This window comes from Podarcis erhardii (genome assembly GCF_964252035.2).
Source record: "Podarcis erhardii genome assembly, chromosome: 9".
Lineage (NCBI taxonomy): Eukaryota > Metazoa > Chordata > Lepidosauria > Squamata > Lacertidae > Podarcis > Podarcis erhardii.
In genome coordinates this window covers 44,766,473-44,784,561 of record NC_138512.1, presented here as the reverse complement: position 1 = coordinate 44,784,561, position 18,089 = coordinate 44,766,473, and the positions used below count along the sequence as shown (strand labels likewise).

General features: G+C 39.4%; 1 protein-coding gene across 2 annotated transcripts in view; it reads right to left on the bottom strand.

Annotated features, from left to right (window-relative positions):
* Positions 1–848: 848 nt before the first annotated feature.
* The window catches only part of MGAT4D (MGAT4 family member D), a 40,336-nt gene continuing 23,095 nt past the window's right edge, over positions 849–18,089 (bottom strand). The window contains exons 6-16 of one of the 2 annotated variants that reach the window (XM_081876123.1): positions 17,835–17,881; positions 16,507–16,620; positions 14,701–14,776; positions 13,098–13,212; positions 10,707–10,837; positions 9,030–9,137; positions 6,777–6,970; positions 5,831–5,909; positions 3,988–4,093; positions 2,426–2,538; positions 849–1,049 (exon numbers count right to left, since the gene is read on the bottom strand). In XM_081876123.1, the coding sequence (XP_081732249.1) occupies positions 999–1,049; positions 2,426–2,538; positions 3,988–4,093; positions 5,831–5,909; positions 6,777–6,970; positions 9,030–9,137; positions 10,707–10,837; positions 13,098–13,212; positions 14,701–14,776; positions 16,507–16,620; positions 17,835–17,881 (1,134 nt within the window). In that variant the 3' untranslated portion in view covers positions 849–998. The remainder of the gene's footprint in view (positions 1,050–2,425; positions 2,539–3,987; positions 4,094–5,830; positions 5,910–6,776; positions 6,971–9,029; positions 9,138–10,706; positions 10,838–13,097; positions 13,213–14,700; positions 14,777–16,506; positions 16,621–17,834; positions 17,882–18,089) is intronic. The other variant, XM_081876124.1, reaches the window with a different exon arrangement.

Sequence of the window (18,089 nt, the reverse complement as noted above, 5' to 3'; positions counted from 1 at the left end):
ACCCCTACCGCCCTGATAGAACATAAGATAGATGTAACTCAGCACCCTATCACACCACACCAACATCAACAAGTAAATTGTTACTCAGATGATATAGCATGGGGCTACATTGCCTTAGGTTGTGCATGCACAGAGCTCAGGAGGGAAAAGCTTGGTGATGGGAAACAAGGGGAAAGGGCATTTTGCATGGAAAAAGGAGCACTTTACATAGTAATCTGATAATTTACTTTCCCCCACCTGAGCCCTTTGTGAGGTAAACAGTTGCTCCTTTCAGGCAATTCAAATTAGGAAAACAGCAGAGAGGAAAAAGCTGAAAAGCCCTCTCCCAGGACTGCTGCTTCAATCGGTCTTTGAGTGCCCCCCTCCCCAGATGTGACTGCTGTTATGAAAAAAATATTTTGGGGGGAGATCTGATTATGAAACTTCCACATCACACAGTCCATTTGGGAGGGCTTTAGTTATGAAGGAAACTGGGTTGCTTTGCGTCACTGCATCTCTTACCTCAAAGGGCTGCTGTGAAGATAAAGTTAAAGAATTCCAGTTCCGTTACCTGAGCAACTGGTTAGGGAAAAATGGGATCAAATAAATAAAGATTTTAAAAAACCCTGCTGTAATAGGACTTTAAAGGTATGTAGTTTTGGCAATACAACTATGTTTTGTTTTGTTTTTTAAAAAAGGTGTATTGCTAATCTACTGTACAATAAATTAACATGTGGTATTTACAGTGCAATCCTATGGGTTTTTATACCCTAGAATGTGTGGACAGGACTGCATCCTTATTTGTTTAAGCTATTGAAAGTATTTTTATTTACAAAGGGTCTGTTGGTAATATATTATCAGTATTTCAAAAAAAAAATAAGATTTAATGAGATTTAAAGTAACATTATCCCCTCTCCTACTACACTGTATTAGGAAGGAGATTACATTTTATAGTTGACAGTTTTGCTGCTGCCACTAGATGGCCTTGTTTCCATGTAGCATTCAAGATTTCCATATTTTCAAAGAAGTGTTTCTTTCTTATTCTCTTCCCACTGCATCTTTATGAATATCTACATAAAAAGAAATGAGAATTTGTCAACATTTATGGAATACTGAAAACATTTATCTTGGTTTGTTTGCTTATAATATCTTTACATAATTTGCAGTTGTTTCCTCCAAATCTCTCAGTAAGATATTCTGTAGGTAGGAAAATGTCAAATTTTACAGACTAATCAGTATTAACAATTCTGTCTGAAGATGTTGCCAAAAAAACACACTACCAGAAGAATTAACAGTAAAGACAAAGCTTTGGAAGTGCTTTGGAAGTCATTTTCCAGCTATATGGCATATGGAATTTTTTAAAATGGAAAGCACACAACCATCTCCCTTTTATGAAATCTTCCATTTACAAATTCAGAATGTTACTGAATGGGAAAACAGGAAAATTCTAAAATGTCTCCACACTTCTAAACTCATTAATTGCAAAGGCTCTTCCCCTACACGACATAAAAGGCCATTGCGCTTGGACTTACATATGAGAGTGCTTAAAGAGCAATTCTAAGTAGGGTAGATGGGAGGGAACTGAACTGGCAGATGTTATGCTATTTCCAAAGCTGTGATGGCTTATGCTGTTTGGTGGTGATGTTTTTTCTTTTCTTCATACCACTTTTTCATTTGCTGAATCCACTCCATTGGTTTTGATTGGTGCAGGTGGGGGGAATGAACTATGTTCAATTAGGAAGAGATGGCTGCATGGGCGTAGCCAGGATTTGGGGGGGCAGGCTTTTGTTAGGGGGCACAGAACCTCAGTTTGCTATGTATTTTTATGGATTTAGGGGGGTAAGCTTCCTCTCCATGCCCCCCCCTTGGCTATACCCATGGCTGCTGTGATGGCTTCAGACTCTTTCAATTGCTGTCAATGGGCTGCCCTGTGCAGTTCCTTGCTGAATAGCTGGGTTTTCAAGGCCTTCAGCAGGTGGGGTGATGCAACCTACCTGCAGAGTCCCAGCTGCTCCTCCCCTCTATGTACCCAGCAACAGGGACTTTACTTTTGTCTCTTCAATCCCTGCTCAATATGAGCAGTTCAAAGAAACCTATGCCACCTCCATGTTTGCACAGTTAATGGGCACAATCCTGGGTTTCTTGGGGGAATTGAGGGTCTTTGGATCTCATGATCCCTAGGCTGCCTCTGACACGACACTGTCCCTAGAATGCCCCATTTCAGAGCCTACCAACTGTGGAAACACCACTGACAGTAAATTATAAATGCTGAATTATCTGTAGTTGTACTGAGGGTTTGCAGGCACAGATGCCTCGTCATCAGAGCTCCTCTCCCCTGGCAGAGGGGTATTTCTGCTCTACCTTAACCCCTTCCAACCAACAGATCTGAGGTTAGGAGTACTCTGTTAATTATCTTTTGACTAGTTCTTTATTCCTACATGCTTACCTCATTCAGTAACAACCACGTAGCAGAACTAGAATGGATGGATAAACGAAGAGCTTTTATATTTCCTAAGCTTGGGTTGACGATGCCATCTGCTATTCCATTTTTGAATGTGCCTATATGTGAATGAAAACATTATTTTTGGTATACGTTGTAATAAACCTATTTTCCCAGAATAGTAAAAAATAAAAAAATAAAAATCTTATTTTATATTACATCAAATAAGGTACAAAGTTAAATAAATGAATATTGATTTTTTTTTTACGTCTCAATGAGACATCACTGAAGTGGGCACTGAAGTGGGTATGCTATCATATTAAAACCTTGGTGCATATCTTTGTGATGTTAAAACTGTGCAATGAAAACCTGTGACTTTTGTTTCCAATTCATGATCCTGCATAGCAGTTTGTAAAAAGGTGTTATTTCCTTGCTCTAGGTTGTAGCCAATGGTGGCTTTGCCTTTGTGGAAAGTGCTTTGGCGCATGCAATTTTCAACAATTGGGACATCCAAGTTTCAACAATCCCCTCAACCCAAGTGGGCTCTTTGCATCCCTGCTCCTCAGCAAAGCTACTCTTGAGGGTGGAGGGACCTTCCAGAACAGAATGATATTAGACACAGAACAGAAGGTTACAGGGTGGAGCAGGTATCAGAGAAAATCAGATACCCCTAATTTATGCTGCCACAATCTCTTTCGACGAAGGCAAAGTCACAACTAGATGCAATTTTCAGTCCCCCATACAGGCTGGGATGAGGCCACACCCTTTCTTTGATAAGACAATGTTCTTTACCATAGGTGCAGCCTACAGCCAGACATGCTAAGGACACTGATAGGAGAACAGACCATTAAGGTTAGAAGTCAGACTGAAGCGATGTGCACGCTTGCACAATAATGCACACTTGACATGACTTTGTCAGGCAGACCAGAGTTGGCTATGCAAAAAGTGAGCTGAAATTCTGTCTCTGCCATGCAGTCACTGGGTGGCAGGGCAGTACCAATCATACATCAAGCCCCTCCAATGTTCCAACACTAACACAATCTTGCTACCCCTTTCTTCTCTCTTGTGTTGTGTTGCTTTCTTGAGACATCCAACCTTTTATATACCCTGTCCGTCCGTCCCTCCTTTCTTTCTTTCTTTCTTTCTTTCTTTCTTTCTTTCTTTCTTTCTTTCTTTCTTTCTTTCTTTCCTTCCTTCCTTCCTTCCTTCCTTCCTTCCTTCCTTCCTTCCCTCCCTCCTTCCTTCCCTTCTTCCTTATCTCCATGTCTTTCCCCCATTTCTTCTTCCTGCTCTGGTGGGCTGTTTTTGGTGTCCACCCTTAGCCCTACCTCCCAGCTGCTAATACCTCTTTATTGAATGGGGTCATGTGGTTTTGGCTACATAAACACAATCACATTCTAATCGGTATTAAAATAAATGATTTCAACTTTCTCATGCAACGTTGTCATGAAAGGAGTACAACTTTTGGATCCCACCCCCTAAATTATTGCAAAACTTTAAGCTGTGCTGCAGTTTAGAAGAATATAAAAACCAAGCTGAAACCATCTTAGAAGATATATATTTTTTACCTATTTGAAAATATCCATCCTGAGTTTTTACGATTTTAAAATTCCCTGAATTGCCTCCTGCAGACTGTATGTCTATCTCCTGTAACAAATAAAAAGAAAGAAAATCCTAACTAGTTTTCCAAGAGGAAAGACGAGCCTTATTGTGCACATTTCCCTTTTGCAAATCTCTCCAGCCAATAGTGCTAACCATGTGATAACCCATGATATCCAACTAATCAATTCCAGTTTTAAATTCGTTTGTAACAACTATGTATGCTGTTAACATATTTTAACTTTCCCTGGGCAAAGTTATTCACTATATACTGTCACATACTCTTTTCAGTATTTTCCTTCTCTCAGTTTTTACATGTTTAAGGACAAGTTTCAAATCAGAGAAATCAATGGTATTCCAATAATGAATCAAGGGATTCTTCGTTGCATAAAAGTTTTGGCTGACAGCTTACCTTCCCATATTCATTTCTACTATGCCAGTATGTTCACTATTGTTTCAAAGCACTATGCCAGTATGTTCACTATTGTTTCAAATGTACTAAACCCAGAGATTTGCTTTTCTTCCAAGCTCTGGTGAGTACATTTCTGGCAACCGTCAGTAAATTGCCTATCAATTTGCAATATGTTGCACAAGCTGGGTTCTCAGTTGTGTACAAAGCAACAGAACCACTGAGCACTTCATGGGCCAATTACCTCAGTTGACTACAACAGTATAGGCAACATGTGGTCTTCCAAACATTTCTGGGCCACCACTCCCATCATCCCTGAGCATTGGTCATGCTACTTGAGGCTGACAGGAGTTAGGAATGTAGGAAGCAGCAAGTGGTCCATCTAGCTCAATAGTGTCTACACGGACTTTTATTTGCCTCTCCAGGATTTCAGGCAGGAGTATCTCCCAACCCTGCCTGGAGATGCCATCAGGGGTTGAACCAGGAACCTTCTGCTTGCAAGGCAAGCGCTTTATCACTGAGCTATGGCTCTTCCCCAAGTTGGAGTCCAACAGCATCTGCAGGGTCACAGGTCCCCCATCCCTGGGTTACAACAAATACAGTGGTACCTTGGGTTATATACGCTTCAGGTTGCATACGCTTCAGGTTACAGACCCCGCTAACCCAGAAATAGTACATCGGGTTAAGAACTTTGCTTCAGGATGAGAACAGAAATCGTGCTCTGGCGGCATGGCGGCAGCAGGAGGCCCCATTAGCTAAAGTGGTGCTTCAGGTTAAGAACAGTTTCAGGTTAAGAACGGACCTCTGGAACAAATTAAGTACTTAACCCGAGGTACCACTGTAAAAGATTGCTAGTCAAAAGATCTGCAGGAGAAAATTTTACAAGGCAGGCCCAACTTCCGTTTCTCCCCCCCCACACACACACCTTTTTTTTAGCTGATCAAACACACAAGGTGCTATCAGAGCAATATACCAATATATAGAAGAGAATTTATTAAAATATAAGTGCCTGCGCCTGTAAGACATATACTACTGGTCCTCAAAGACTGCTCTCTGTTCCAGTAACAGATTGACTTTTTAAATTATTATTTTGCACTATGGCAGCCATGGTTTTCAGTCAAAGTTGACTTCTGCAGTGCTGCCAAAGGCCAAGGCAATCAAACACATTCTGCCACCACATGCTGAAGTCAGATCAGAAGCAGTGCCTGGATGAGATAAAACTGGAGAGATGCTTATCTCTGAGCAGAATTTTGACAAAACTGTCCTGTATGAGGTTGAGATGGTAACATCCTGACAGGTTATGACTGCTGGCCAGGAATATTACGAAAAGAGCAAGACTTCTCCCTAATATTAATAATAAGATTTGAAATGCTTTATATCTATGTGAGAACTGAGATACTTACAGCATTGGGTAAAACTTCTACAGTAGCATCAACTATTATATCTCCTGGATGTTCGGCATTTCCGCTTTTAAAAAGGTACCTGCAAAACACATTATTGGGGCAAATTTAATAATGCATTAAATATTTAACTTATAGTTATTTTATGACAGGTCTTCCATTTAATGTTCTCTGGGAATATTTTACAGATGGAAGAAAGAGCATAAACAGACTGAGGGTGAAATTCATGGCAGATAACACTCTGCCAATGCATCGTATTCTTCTTTAAAATTACAAATAGGGTACAGAGAGCTGTAAATTCAATCAGAGGAGTGATGGGCTACAGTGCCTACTTCTTTCTCCATCAAAGATGTTCTTCTCAAATAGGGATGGTTGAATGAGTCAATTTCAGGTTCTCAGACTTAAGTTCAGTTCTCCACATTTCCACATCAGCTTGTTTTTTAAATTTTGTTTTAATCCTCATGAAAGTGTATCAACATTGGAGTGCAAATTTCTCCTAATAGAAACATTTCAATGCATTTTTTGCATAATATACACATTTTGCAAGCAACTCCAACTAATACAATGATTTTTTGTATATTATCTTCTTTTCTTTTTTATTATTATTTATACCCCGCCCATCTGGCTTTCACTATCTGGTTTTCACTAGTAAATGCATCATTATGCACACTTTACCTACAATATGTATTTTTTTACTCATTATTTGGTTCAATAAATTCATTGCAAAATTCAGAAAAATGCAAATTTCAAGGGATGAGTGTGTCTTGGTTTGCATATTGTTTCGGGAAATGCAGAACAGGTAGATTAGACTGTAAATGCAAACTGAGCTGAATTTATCCCCCATCCCAATGTCCAGCTTTTTCACCCATGGGAGAGATTAAAGAGCTTGGAGAGGGCAATTTGGATGAGAAATAAATTGGAGGAAATGTTCCTACATCATAATACCTACCTTTCTATTTTTATTGGCTGCCAAAAGCTGAACAGAATATAATCTCCAGCCACAGGAGCAAAAGCCCAGAAAAATTCTATGCCTTTATAAGCTTTTTCTAGGGTAAAGTGCTGGAATACTTTTAGACTTGTAGTCACTTCTGCAGCTGGGTTGACATGTGCTGTAAGTAATGGATTTTTGCCGAAATCTCTATCCTGTAAGACATAAATGTATATTTTTATATAAAGTTGTCAACAAAATGAATGGCAAAGACAAACCATAATCTTTATACTTTAAATGTGCTGTAAATTATAGTCATGGATGCATCACTGAACATTTTGCAAATAAAATCAGTGGCAGTCATTGATGAGGTATAAACTATAACTCTTTTCAAACAACCAGTGCAAGAATAGGGTATTCATGTAGGAGAGGAGTAAGATCCAGGTATCAACATACAGTGATACCTCGGGTTAAGTACTTAATTCATTCCGGAGGTCCGTTCTTAACCTGAAACTGTTCTTAACCTGAAGCACCACTTTAGCTAATGGGGCCTCCTGCCACCGCTGTGCTGCCGCTGTGCAATTTCTGTTCTCATCCTGAAGCAAAGTTCTTAAACCAAGGTACTATTTCTGGGTTAGTGGAGTCTGTAACCTGAAGCGTATGTAACCTGAAGTGTATGTAACCTGAGGTACCACTGTACATGCATTTAGTAGACTGCGATGGTGAACCTCAGGCGCAGAAAGAAAGCCGCATGTCCTGTTTCATATGGGACAGTCCTTTATTTGAAAGGCTGTCTGGATAGTTTTCTATCTGAATGAACACCTGGTGCAAATCTGTTATAAAAATATAGAACCATAAGAAGACAGAGCAGAAGCCTTAGAGCTGCCCATCAACAGTTAGCAGACTGGGCAGGTGTACAAGCACCCACCTTTGGATGGCTCTCGCAGTGGAATGGAATGTGCTACCACAGCCTAACTGAAAAAAGTTACGCTGAGTGTTGCAGAGCCAACCCTACCATCTGGCAAAGTGAGATGGCTACCTCGGGCAGCTGATTTGGGGAGTATGAAAGAGCAGCTAATTCCAAGTTACTTAATTTATTGTTGTAATTTTGTTCCAAAAGAGGAGGTGCATGTGAGATTTTTTTGCCTCCAGTTCCAAAATAACATAGCCACTCTTGATTATTATGCACCTCGACTTTGGACAAATGTGGTGCTCCAACTCAAGAAGCAAAATGTTTTGGGCCAGCCCTGAGAACGAAACCTGCTGCTATGATCTCACTCCCATTCCGTGCATGTTACACATACATAGATCATCTAAACAAATCTTTACATTTTATGCACCAATTTTGGAAAGAAACTTTGCCAGCATGCAGACGAGCCCAAAATCTCAGCCACTTTGCAGGGTGGGGTATAAAAACAAGAGGTATTCATTCATCTCTAAAGAGGAAACAGTGACCCATAGGTCTACGGCCATTAGGGACGGGCAAACTGCACTCAGCTGCTTAGCCCTAAAATTAATTGAGCTTCTCAGGTTGAACAATCAACCATTCAATTATATATATTTTTTTAAATTTCCAAACCATCTTTCATCTAGATGGATTCCCAGGCAGTGTACAACACCCTCTAGGGAGGGTGTTCCATGGTTGTGGTGCTGCCACAGGAAAGTCAAAATCTTGAACACTTGAGTAGCAAAATTCCTCCCTACCCTCCCTACCAATTTCATCTACCCCACTTCCTCCGGAAAATAATTCTTACCTTGGGCAAGGCAGGACAATGGGTGGGAGAGACAGAAGGCTAGGGCAGCTAGTTCAGAGCAAACTCTCAAACTATAAAACACATGCAGCTATTGATTGTTGGGCCAGACCCATAATCCCCTGCTGAAAATGTCAGCTCTGTGTAGCTCTGAAAATACCCTGTAAGGCTACTTCTTGGCTGCATAGAGCTGTCACTTGCAGCTGGGGGTCAAGGAGCTGGCAAGCCCCACATTCTTCAGCTGTAAGCTAAAGAGGGGTGAGGTAACATCCAAGCAGGTGTACTTGCATTCTTGAGCACTCCCACTATGAATAATCACCCAATCACTAATGGCAATTGGGACTGTGATTTGTTTTGCTAGCAGACACCATGCAGGGCAGGGGACTAGTCTTGGCCTCTGTGCAGTGCTTCCACAATGTCTCTAGCACTTTATTTGCCTTCTCTTTGAACTCGGTGACGGTTGTATTTCTACATTATTGACACCGTGATGTTGAGAAAGAAGCAAATGACTAATAGAACTTACCTTCAATTTCTGTATTTTCCCAGCCAAAGAAGAATGAATTCCCACATGCTGAAAGAGAGATGGCCTATAACGGATGCGCAAATAGGTCTTTTGCCGTTCACAGTGTCTCTGAAAACGAAACCATTTCATGTAAAACAACAACAGGAGGCAACCACATTCAGCTGCATTTCAGTTTCTCTATATATTTATAACTTTCTGTTGCAAATATATTCCTTCACAGGTGAACAAACCACCTATACTTTGTTATGCTTGTGATGCTGAACTGCTTATTTGGGGGGGGGGTGTTCTCACATTACCAACTCAGCAAGGTCATTGTCCCTCTGCTTGTGTTGCTTGCTGCATTTGCACAGTGTTCACACTTAAGAGGGGGACAGGGATGTCTTCACTCAACATGTAGATGAGACAAGGAACTGAAGCAAGTAGAGACTAGTGGGAGAGGGGCTCTGAAGAAATGTCACAGTGCCTAAAACCTGTTTTACTGGAAGTGCTGCAACCCTAAGGAAGCAATCAGAGCTAAGACACAGTAGCCAGGGGTGGGATGGGATAAACATGAAAGAAATATCATACATATATCAATTTAAACTAACCACCCAATTCTTTGGTTGTAGGCTTCTAGTTAACTTTAAAGGTATTTGTTGAAAAAGACTACACACAAACTCAATTCAGGTTTGGTATTTATGTGCTAACAATGAATAAGGGAAAGAGTAAGATTTTTTAAAATGTAGGATTAACTGTTTAATTACAGATCAACTCAACTGATCAACTTCAAAATTAGGTCCAATATTCCAGCAGATATGGTTCCAGCAGATATGGTTTTAGTAGGATTCAGTATGGCATAGTGCTTTAAGTGTTGGATTAAGATCTGGGAAACCAGAGTTCAGATTCCCACTCAGCTATGAAGCTCTCTGGGCAATATTGGGCCAGTCACTACCTCTCAATCTAACCTGCTTCAGAGGGTTGTTGTGGGGATTAAATGAGGGGGGAAATAGAGTATTATACCTTGAGTTTAATGAAGGAAAAGCCTAGGTCTACATGTAAGCAATAAATAAACAAACAAACCACATCTTATTAAAATATATAAAGCAATAGCGGTCTTGAAAATGACAGAATAATATATAAACTCAGATGTATAATTCTAATGGAATATCACATGCAAATACTTGTGCACAAATCTAGCTTGTATCAACTTACTGTGTTACTTATAAACTGGTTTTAAAATAAAATACCCATAACATATCTAAGGTGACTAACCATAATTGAAAACCAATTTAAAAACCACAATAATATCAACAGATAAAATGCAAATGATCAACCGCTTAAATTGGATTCATTAAATTATTTTGTACATAACAGCATTTTTTTGTATTTTAATTGTGTTCATCATTTCTGTTTCTGTCATGTTACAGTATATTACATTCAAACTTACAGAATAATGGAATATGCATTTTTTCATAGTGAGGTGACATGATTGCACTGAAATTTATGGAATTTGGTTGAGTTAATTATTGTGAACTCATGCTGTCCATTTGCCCAATGGTTGTTTGGAAATTCCAGTTGTGTAAGCAATCAGCAACAATTTCCTTCTCTTTTTGTTCTAAAATGTAATTGTATTGTCAGTGTTTGCCCATCTGCCCCAACCCCATGCAACTTACTTTTGTTAATAATTGTAGTACTTACTGCATCTTTCTCTGGACTGCAAACTTTAACCCAAAGTAAGTGGTCTAGAAGCCAGTCAATTGGCTTATCTTTGTAGAACATTAACAAAAATTCAACTATCAGTGGCAAGTCTCTGCATCGGAATAATTTTCCTGAAAATGATGTTTTCAAAAAGGGAGAGGTAAATCACAATTTTCCATACTGCACAGTAAAGCACAAAAGAATGCATTTGTGCATGTTGTTTCCATGATTATATGCAGTTTTATGCACACTTTACGCTATTGTATGCATTTTTTGTACATATCATTTGACCAGAGAACTACACTGCAAAATTTAGAGATGTACAAATTTTGAAGGATGGTTTTGTTTCAGTTTGTATCTTGAATGAATTGGGCACGTTCGCCTTTAAATGCTAACTGAATTGAATTTATCACCTATCCCTAGGTAGTAGTACTTCATGGTCCAGTGATGACCTCTTCAGGAGGGGTGGCACCACCTACTTTCTCAAGGTAGTGAGCATCTTTCCCTCTCACAGCAAGGCATGTACCACTTGCTGGACCCATCCAGTCAATCCTTTTCTGCCAGATTTTAACAAGGCAGGCAAGGTTGAGAGGACAAACAATTGGTCTAATCCATGTAAACATTCTATCTACACAGGCTTCAAAAACTGCAAATGATCCTATAAATCTAACCAGATTGTGCTCTAGTAAACTCCACAGGACCTGCAACAACTGGCCTCAAGTTCAGAGTGGATACAAGTAGGGATGGAAAGATCTGTTCATTTTAGTTCTCTCACTTTCTCATTTTCCCCATCTTAAATTCTGTTCTTCATATATCTGCTGCAATCTGTGTGGGTTTTTTTAAAGAATCCTCATGAAAATTCATCAGAATTTTGGTGCAAATTTCTTCTAATGTACACATTTTTGCGTACAGCTGTGGCTAATGTACACATTTTTACAAGCACTTTCTCCTAACATAATGGATATTTGTATGTTATATTTTCTAATGTATGGAATTTTATGCACACTTCCACTTAATATATGCTTTTTTGTAAATGTTGGCTGGTTGGAGAACAGCACTGCAAAATTCAGATGAGTGCAAATTTTGAAGGTGGCTATATTTCAGTTCTCATATTGTTTCATGAAGCGCAGCCAGATTTAGGGCACAACCCAGCCCAAGCTCTTCTGAGTCCCATTGATTTCAGTGCTTAGCATTCACACAAAATCAAAGCGGGCATGAAAGATTTAGGGCACAATCCAGCCCAAGTCAAGCTCTTCTGAGTCCCATTGAATCCAATGCTTAGCATTCAAACAAAATCAAAGTGGGGCATGAAAGATTTAGGGCACAATCCAGCCCAAGTCAAGCTCTTCTGAGTCCCATTGATTTCAATGCTTAGCATTCAAACAAAATCAAAGTGGGGCATGAAAGCATTCAACTATGAATGAACAGCATACACGGTTAAAAAGCAATGCCCCTTACAATCTGTAATACTGCCTTAACCAGATAGGATGAACCCTGAAGGAAGAACAAAACATGCAGAACTAGTTGATGTTTTTCCAACAGTTGCTTACGCAGTATTTTGCATTGTTTCTAAATGCAAGTTCTGGAGATTATATGTAATCTAAGTACCTGCTAATTCACTTGGGCCATGTTTTGCTTTCTTTGTTTGATCAAGGTGATTTATTAATGGAAGAACTTAAAAACCTGCACAGTACAGATACTCTATTTTGGTTCCGTTACAGGTTAATTCCACTCATTGTTCCTTGGATCTGCCTCATAGGTTTATGAATCATTATGTTGTCATAACGTTGTGTTCAACATTTCCTTGTTCCAACCTGTCAACTATTTCCCATAAATTAATAAGAAAAGAAACTGCATCCAATGATTGTCCAAGGGGAGGAGAAGTTTGGCTAAATTCTCAAGTGAGGTTTTTGTTCCACCTGTATTACTTTAGAAGTAGCTGAAGGGTTTTGTGAGCATCTTTTCCAGCACACCCCTCCTTCAGTTCAGCCTACTAACATGAATGAATGAAAAATTCATTCTTAATTCAGGAGCAAAGTTGTTGCTGATAATAGGCACACACTTCCATGGTCCATGGGACTCTCAAGAGTCTCCTCCAGCACCATAATTCAAAAGCATCAATTCTTCGGCAATCAGCCTTCTTTATGGTCCAGTTCTCACTACCATATATCACTACTGGGAAAACCATAGCTTTTACTATATGGACCTTTGTTGGCAAGGTGATGTCTCTACTTTTTAAGATGCTGTCTAGGTTTACTTTACTTTACTTTACTTTACTTTACTTTACTTTACTTTACTTTACTTTACTTTACTTTACTTTACTTTACTTTACTTTACTTTACTTTACTTTACTTTACTTTACTTTACTTTACTTTACTTTACTTTACTTACCAATAAACCCAAGCTGAGAAAATTCAAGAAACATCCACTCCTTTGAGTCCTGTAGCACAACAAACTCACTGATTGTTTGTATATATGATGGTTTGGCTATAATATCATCTTCTAGCTGAAAAAAGAAATCAACTTTTTTTCAATTGCAGCCATAGATCTAGAGACCCTTTACAGATACTGTAATTTTGTTGCTTCCAGAGAAATAAATGAAATAAGCAAAAGGAAAAGAAATGGCAACAGGGTATCAATATAAATATAAGTCACTTCTGTACTCCATAGCAGATTAGCAGAAATGGAGGCATAGACGAGGCACTGCTATATCCTAGGAAATAGGTTTGCAGGATGAACACAAAACTGGATAATCCTTTGGGTGGTATGTAAACAGTGATTTTTTTTTTCTGGGGGTATGCAGGGGTACACATACCCTTAAGCATTTTGTGAATCTAAGTTTGAGGGGAAGTATTTCAATTTGAGTAGGAAAATGAGAATACCCCCTAAACATTTTTTTAAAAAAAGCACTACATATAAGCATCACAGCAGTAGAGTGAGAAGGTGGAGAGTCAGAATCACTAGTAGGCTGACTAAAAAGTAGCAAAGATTGTAAAAAACATATTAACTACATATGAGAAATGCTGTTTAACGACTTGAATCGAGATGTTTAAATTTGGCGCAGTAGAAATAATAAGATGTCTTCTGAGGAGATTCAAATGTGGAAACTGGATAATCGAAGCCAAAGGTTGTTTAAACATTAGCATTTTCCCTCATCAAACAGTAGGTAAATTGATATGCCTTATTGCATAGTTTTCTCACTGGAACTGCTTCTTTTTTACTTTAACAACTTGATCTGTCTCTTCAATGAAAAACCTGCTTGCTTGCTTGCTTGCTTGCTTGCTCTCTCTCTCTCTCTCTCTCTCTCTCTATATATATATATATATAATTGCTACAAATAAAAACATCATCTTGTGAAAAGCTGTGGGTGCCAAGAGTGCTGCTGAAGTGAAACAGTACTCCCAATAAATGTTCCTGACTTTTTTTTCTGGCATGAGTTCTGAATCAAGCTGCTAAAAGCTGCTGTAGTTTTTAATGTTTTCATTTCATCTCCCTTGAGTGTTAATAAAAAGCACTTTCTAACAACTCCTGAAACAGAGCTTCTCAAAGATGCTTTCAGCTTTGGAAATGCCTAATTATCTCAGGATGATGTGGACCTAAATGGACACAGAGAATAATTACAATTCACCCCAGGTGAAGAGGGATTTGGCTGCCTGTTCTTATGGCTCCTGTACAGCCATTATCTGTTCCCAGGCATGACTAAAAGTCTCTCAAGGGACCCTCGTGGACTTCAGAAATTGTGAACGATTGCACTGAAAATATTGACACAATTTTATCTAAACCTCCCTCAACCTTTTATTGATTTACAGGGACACTGGCCTTAAAAAAAAAGAAATGAAATTTATAGCTTACATAAGGAAAAAAGGAAGCTGCAGATAAGAGGGTTTATTTCCTTAAACTGCCTTGAAAATGTTGCTAATGGTAGCACAACTACAAAGGACAGAAGAAAAACTAATTTAATCAGTGCAGCAATTTATGTAGCATGTGAACCTACCTGTAAATAGAATGTTCCCCTTGGTTGGGCATACATCATTAAGAAGCTATAATCCAAATTCTGTTTTGTTCTCCATCTAAACAGAGGCAACAAATTATGTTTTTTTAAAGAGGAGCTTACTTTTATACTATACTTTCATTTTAGACAGACACAAGCAAACTCTTATCTATAACTACAGTATTTCAATCTAGTTTTCTGGATGGTAGTGAGGATGGAAACTGCCTTGGTGACCCTGGCTAATAATCTACACTGGCAGAGTGACAACAGGGACTGTAACTTTGTTGTTTCCCTGGGACTTATCAGCAGCTTTCAGTACATCAACCAGAGTTTCTTCTGCACTATCTACATAGGCTGCAAGTTGGAAGCCCTGAGTTACTCTGCTCCTACTTTACTGGGAAGTTTTGGAAGGTGGTGTTAGAAGACTTCTGTTTGTTTGTTTGTTTGTTTGTGTTTGTTTGTTTAAAAGAAAACCAAACTAATTGCTTTACATTTTTAAACAAACAGAATAATAACCATAAGTAATTATCCTGTGCGGGGTTCTGCAGAAATTTATTGTTTCTACTTCTGCATGAAACTTTAGGAAAGATTGTCTGGAGGTTTGGAGAGAGTTGCCAACAATACACAAGTGACATCCAGCTCTTATTTCTCCTTTCCATTTCAACAAGGTGTGAAGATGTCAGCTTAAAATATTTGCCTGAAATCAGCAACAGACTGAATAACAACAAATAAACATTCAGTTTATTTGAGTAAACCTCAGACAAGAAGTTTATGGATATACAGTACTTCACCTGGGTGGGGTCATATTCCCCAGAAAGAAACTATTGCGCTCCTGGATCTAGGCCTTATTGATCAGTTCTTCCCAGGACTACCTCTTACTAAAAGCAGTAATGGCTCATAGGCATTTTTAATTTATTTATTTAAGTAACTGATATACCTCTTTTCAGACGGACCTCAAAAAAAGTTTGCATAAGATTTTTGTGAGTATAACTATCATTAATAATAATAATAATAATAATAATAATAATAATGTAATCATAATATTACATTAAAATGAAAACATGCAAATTCTTTGCTTGGAAGAATATGTTCTCACTTCCCTCAGGGCAAGAAGTCTCTGTGGTTACAGTTGAAGGAGGCAGGGGCTACATTGGGGGCTGGATGTTGATAATTCCTCAAGCTTCTGTCTCCTCTACTCCCCCCAGGGCAAGATGGTCCTGTAGCGGCAGCTGGGGAAGGGAGGGGTCATAATGGGAGCTGGATGCTGCCAACATTGACAGGTATTGGGGAGAGGGGAGCATCTGAGTGTGCTCAATGATGCTGACAGAAGCACCCTTGCCAGTCTACACTCCACCACAGGTGGGGAGGCTGCACTGATTCCCCAGAAAGAGCGGTGAGGGTGTCCTTCCGTGAGTCTCCGCTGGAAACGGATGCACCTGGGTGCCCTCAGGTTTACTTGGGAGTCAGTTGGCTGCTGCCATTGGGCCCAAGACTAGGGCTGCTGGTGGGGAAGGGTGCTGTCCCCATGCTCCAGAGACCAAGCAGAGCTTAGAGGCCAAGCAGGTCTCTGGGGCCTCCTCTAAGCTGCAGCTGCCGACTCTGCTCCACCCTGGAGTGAACTATTTACCTTATCTTTGCAGTTGTGGCACTTGTTGACTGAACCATGCCTTGTAGTTTCAAGATACTGAGAGCTGCTTTGGGAACAAAGCTTTAAAACCAAGATATTCACTTTGAAATAAATAAAACAACCCTCTTTTTAAAACGCTTAATAACGTGCTGTCTGAAATCCTCACACGCCGCCTTTCATACCTTACTCTCTCACTTGAATCCCCTAACGATGCCTTGAGATTGGAGAGCTTGGGATAATAGGAAGCAGGGGGAGAGACAACCTCCAGGACTCCAGAAAGTGCCTCCTTTGGGAAGCTAAGAAAAGAAAAAAAGAAAAACAGTATTCTCATCCGGTTAACTTCTGTTTAGAGGTACAAACTGCATACAGGATCAAGGGCTTATTCATGTTTGTTTATGCTTGAGGGAGGACATTTGTACATTTTATTATGTGTATGTGTATTGCAGACTTGGGTAAAGCGATCCTCTGTTGCAATTGCTCTGTGGCTTGAGATATGCCACCGCTACATTCAGGGGTGGCCTGTCCTGTTTTGCCACCTGAGGTGAATTGGGCATTTGTGCCTCCTGCCCCTCTTTGACTCTCGCCTCTCAACTTGGTGGGAGATGGGGCACTCTTCAAAGCGTTGCTGCTTGGCTTCTCCGCCTGGGACCAGGGAAGACAAACAGCAGGGCCATATGCCAGAAGGCCTCCTTCTTGTGGGTGGAAGCAGTGGGGCAGGCAGAGTGCCGCCTCTTGCACTTGCACCGCCTGAGGCAGACGCTGCAAGGAAACAGAGGGAGTCAACCCATTCAGCAAGTCTGGAGGCAAGACCTCCCTCCCCAACCCACAGCACAGCACAGTACCCCTAGCATGAGAGCCCTATTAGCACAGGAAGCAAACATATAGTTCGCCAGACTCTAGGCAGCCCTGGAAGAAGGGTTGTGACACCTCAAATATGCATCTGCACATGAACGCTTTAGCCTCAGGAACCAACTAATCTCTCCTTGGAAACCTATGGGACCAACTTCTAAAAGCCATATTTTCCATACCTTTGACATCACAAAGGCACTCTTTACATTTTATTACATTAAAGTAGGATCTTATTTTGAAAGCAAACAAAAAGACACCTAGAACAGGGTAGAAGAATTGCTACTCCAAATGTCTAGATACTAGTAAAGATTTCTGATTACTTCATAGAATGTAAGTAATTGAATTCAGTATTGTATACACACAAGGGTACTTTGGGCTGGCATAGTTAAATTATGTGGAAAGTAGTCTCCAGTTCACTTATTTAAAGATTATAAATGCAAAGTAGTGTCATAGAGAAAGAGAGAACTAAAGGATTTAGCTAAACTTTGCAATACTATTATTTTACTGTCTTCCTTAGTGCTGTAAGTGTTAATATCTAGTTTAGTATATGCTACAGTAATCCATGTTACTGATAAGTAAACTTTTATTGATGCGGTATTTTTAATGGCATAATATTACCTATTTTTAGTAGCCATAAACAGACATATTATAAAAATCTTACCGGCTTCTGATGCTTTCTGCAATGCTGTTAACATATTTTAAATCCACCTAAAAATTTACAAAAAAATAATAATCAACATTTCTGCTGTTTTCTGAAAACAGAAGTTGTGCTAATCATACAGGAAACCATATGTGCATTCATTTTATTCTATTTTACGGTCACCATCGCTTAGCAATGTACACAGCAAAATTAATTTTATTATATGAATATTAAAAATTAAATAGAAATAAGTTGCTGCACACTTGTTTACATTAT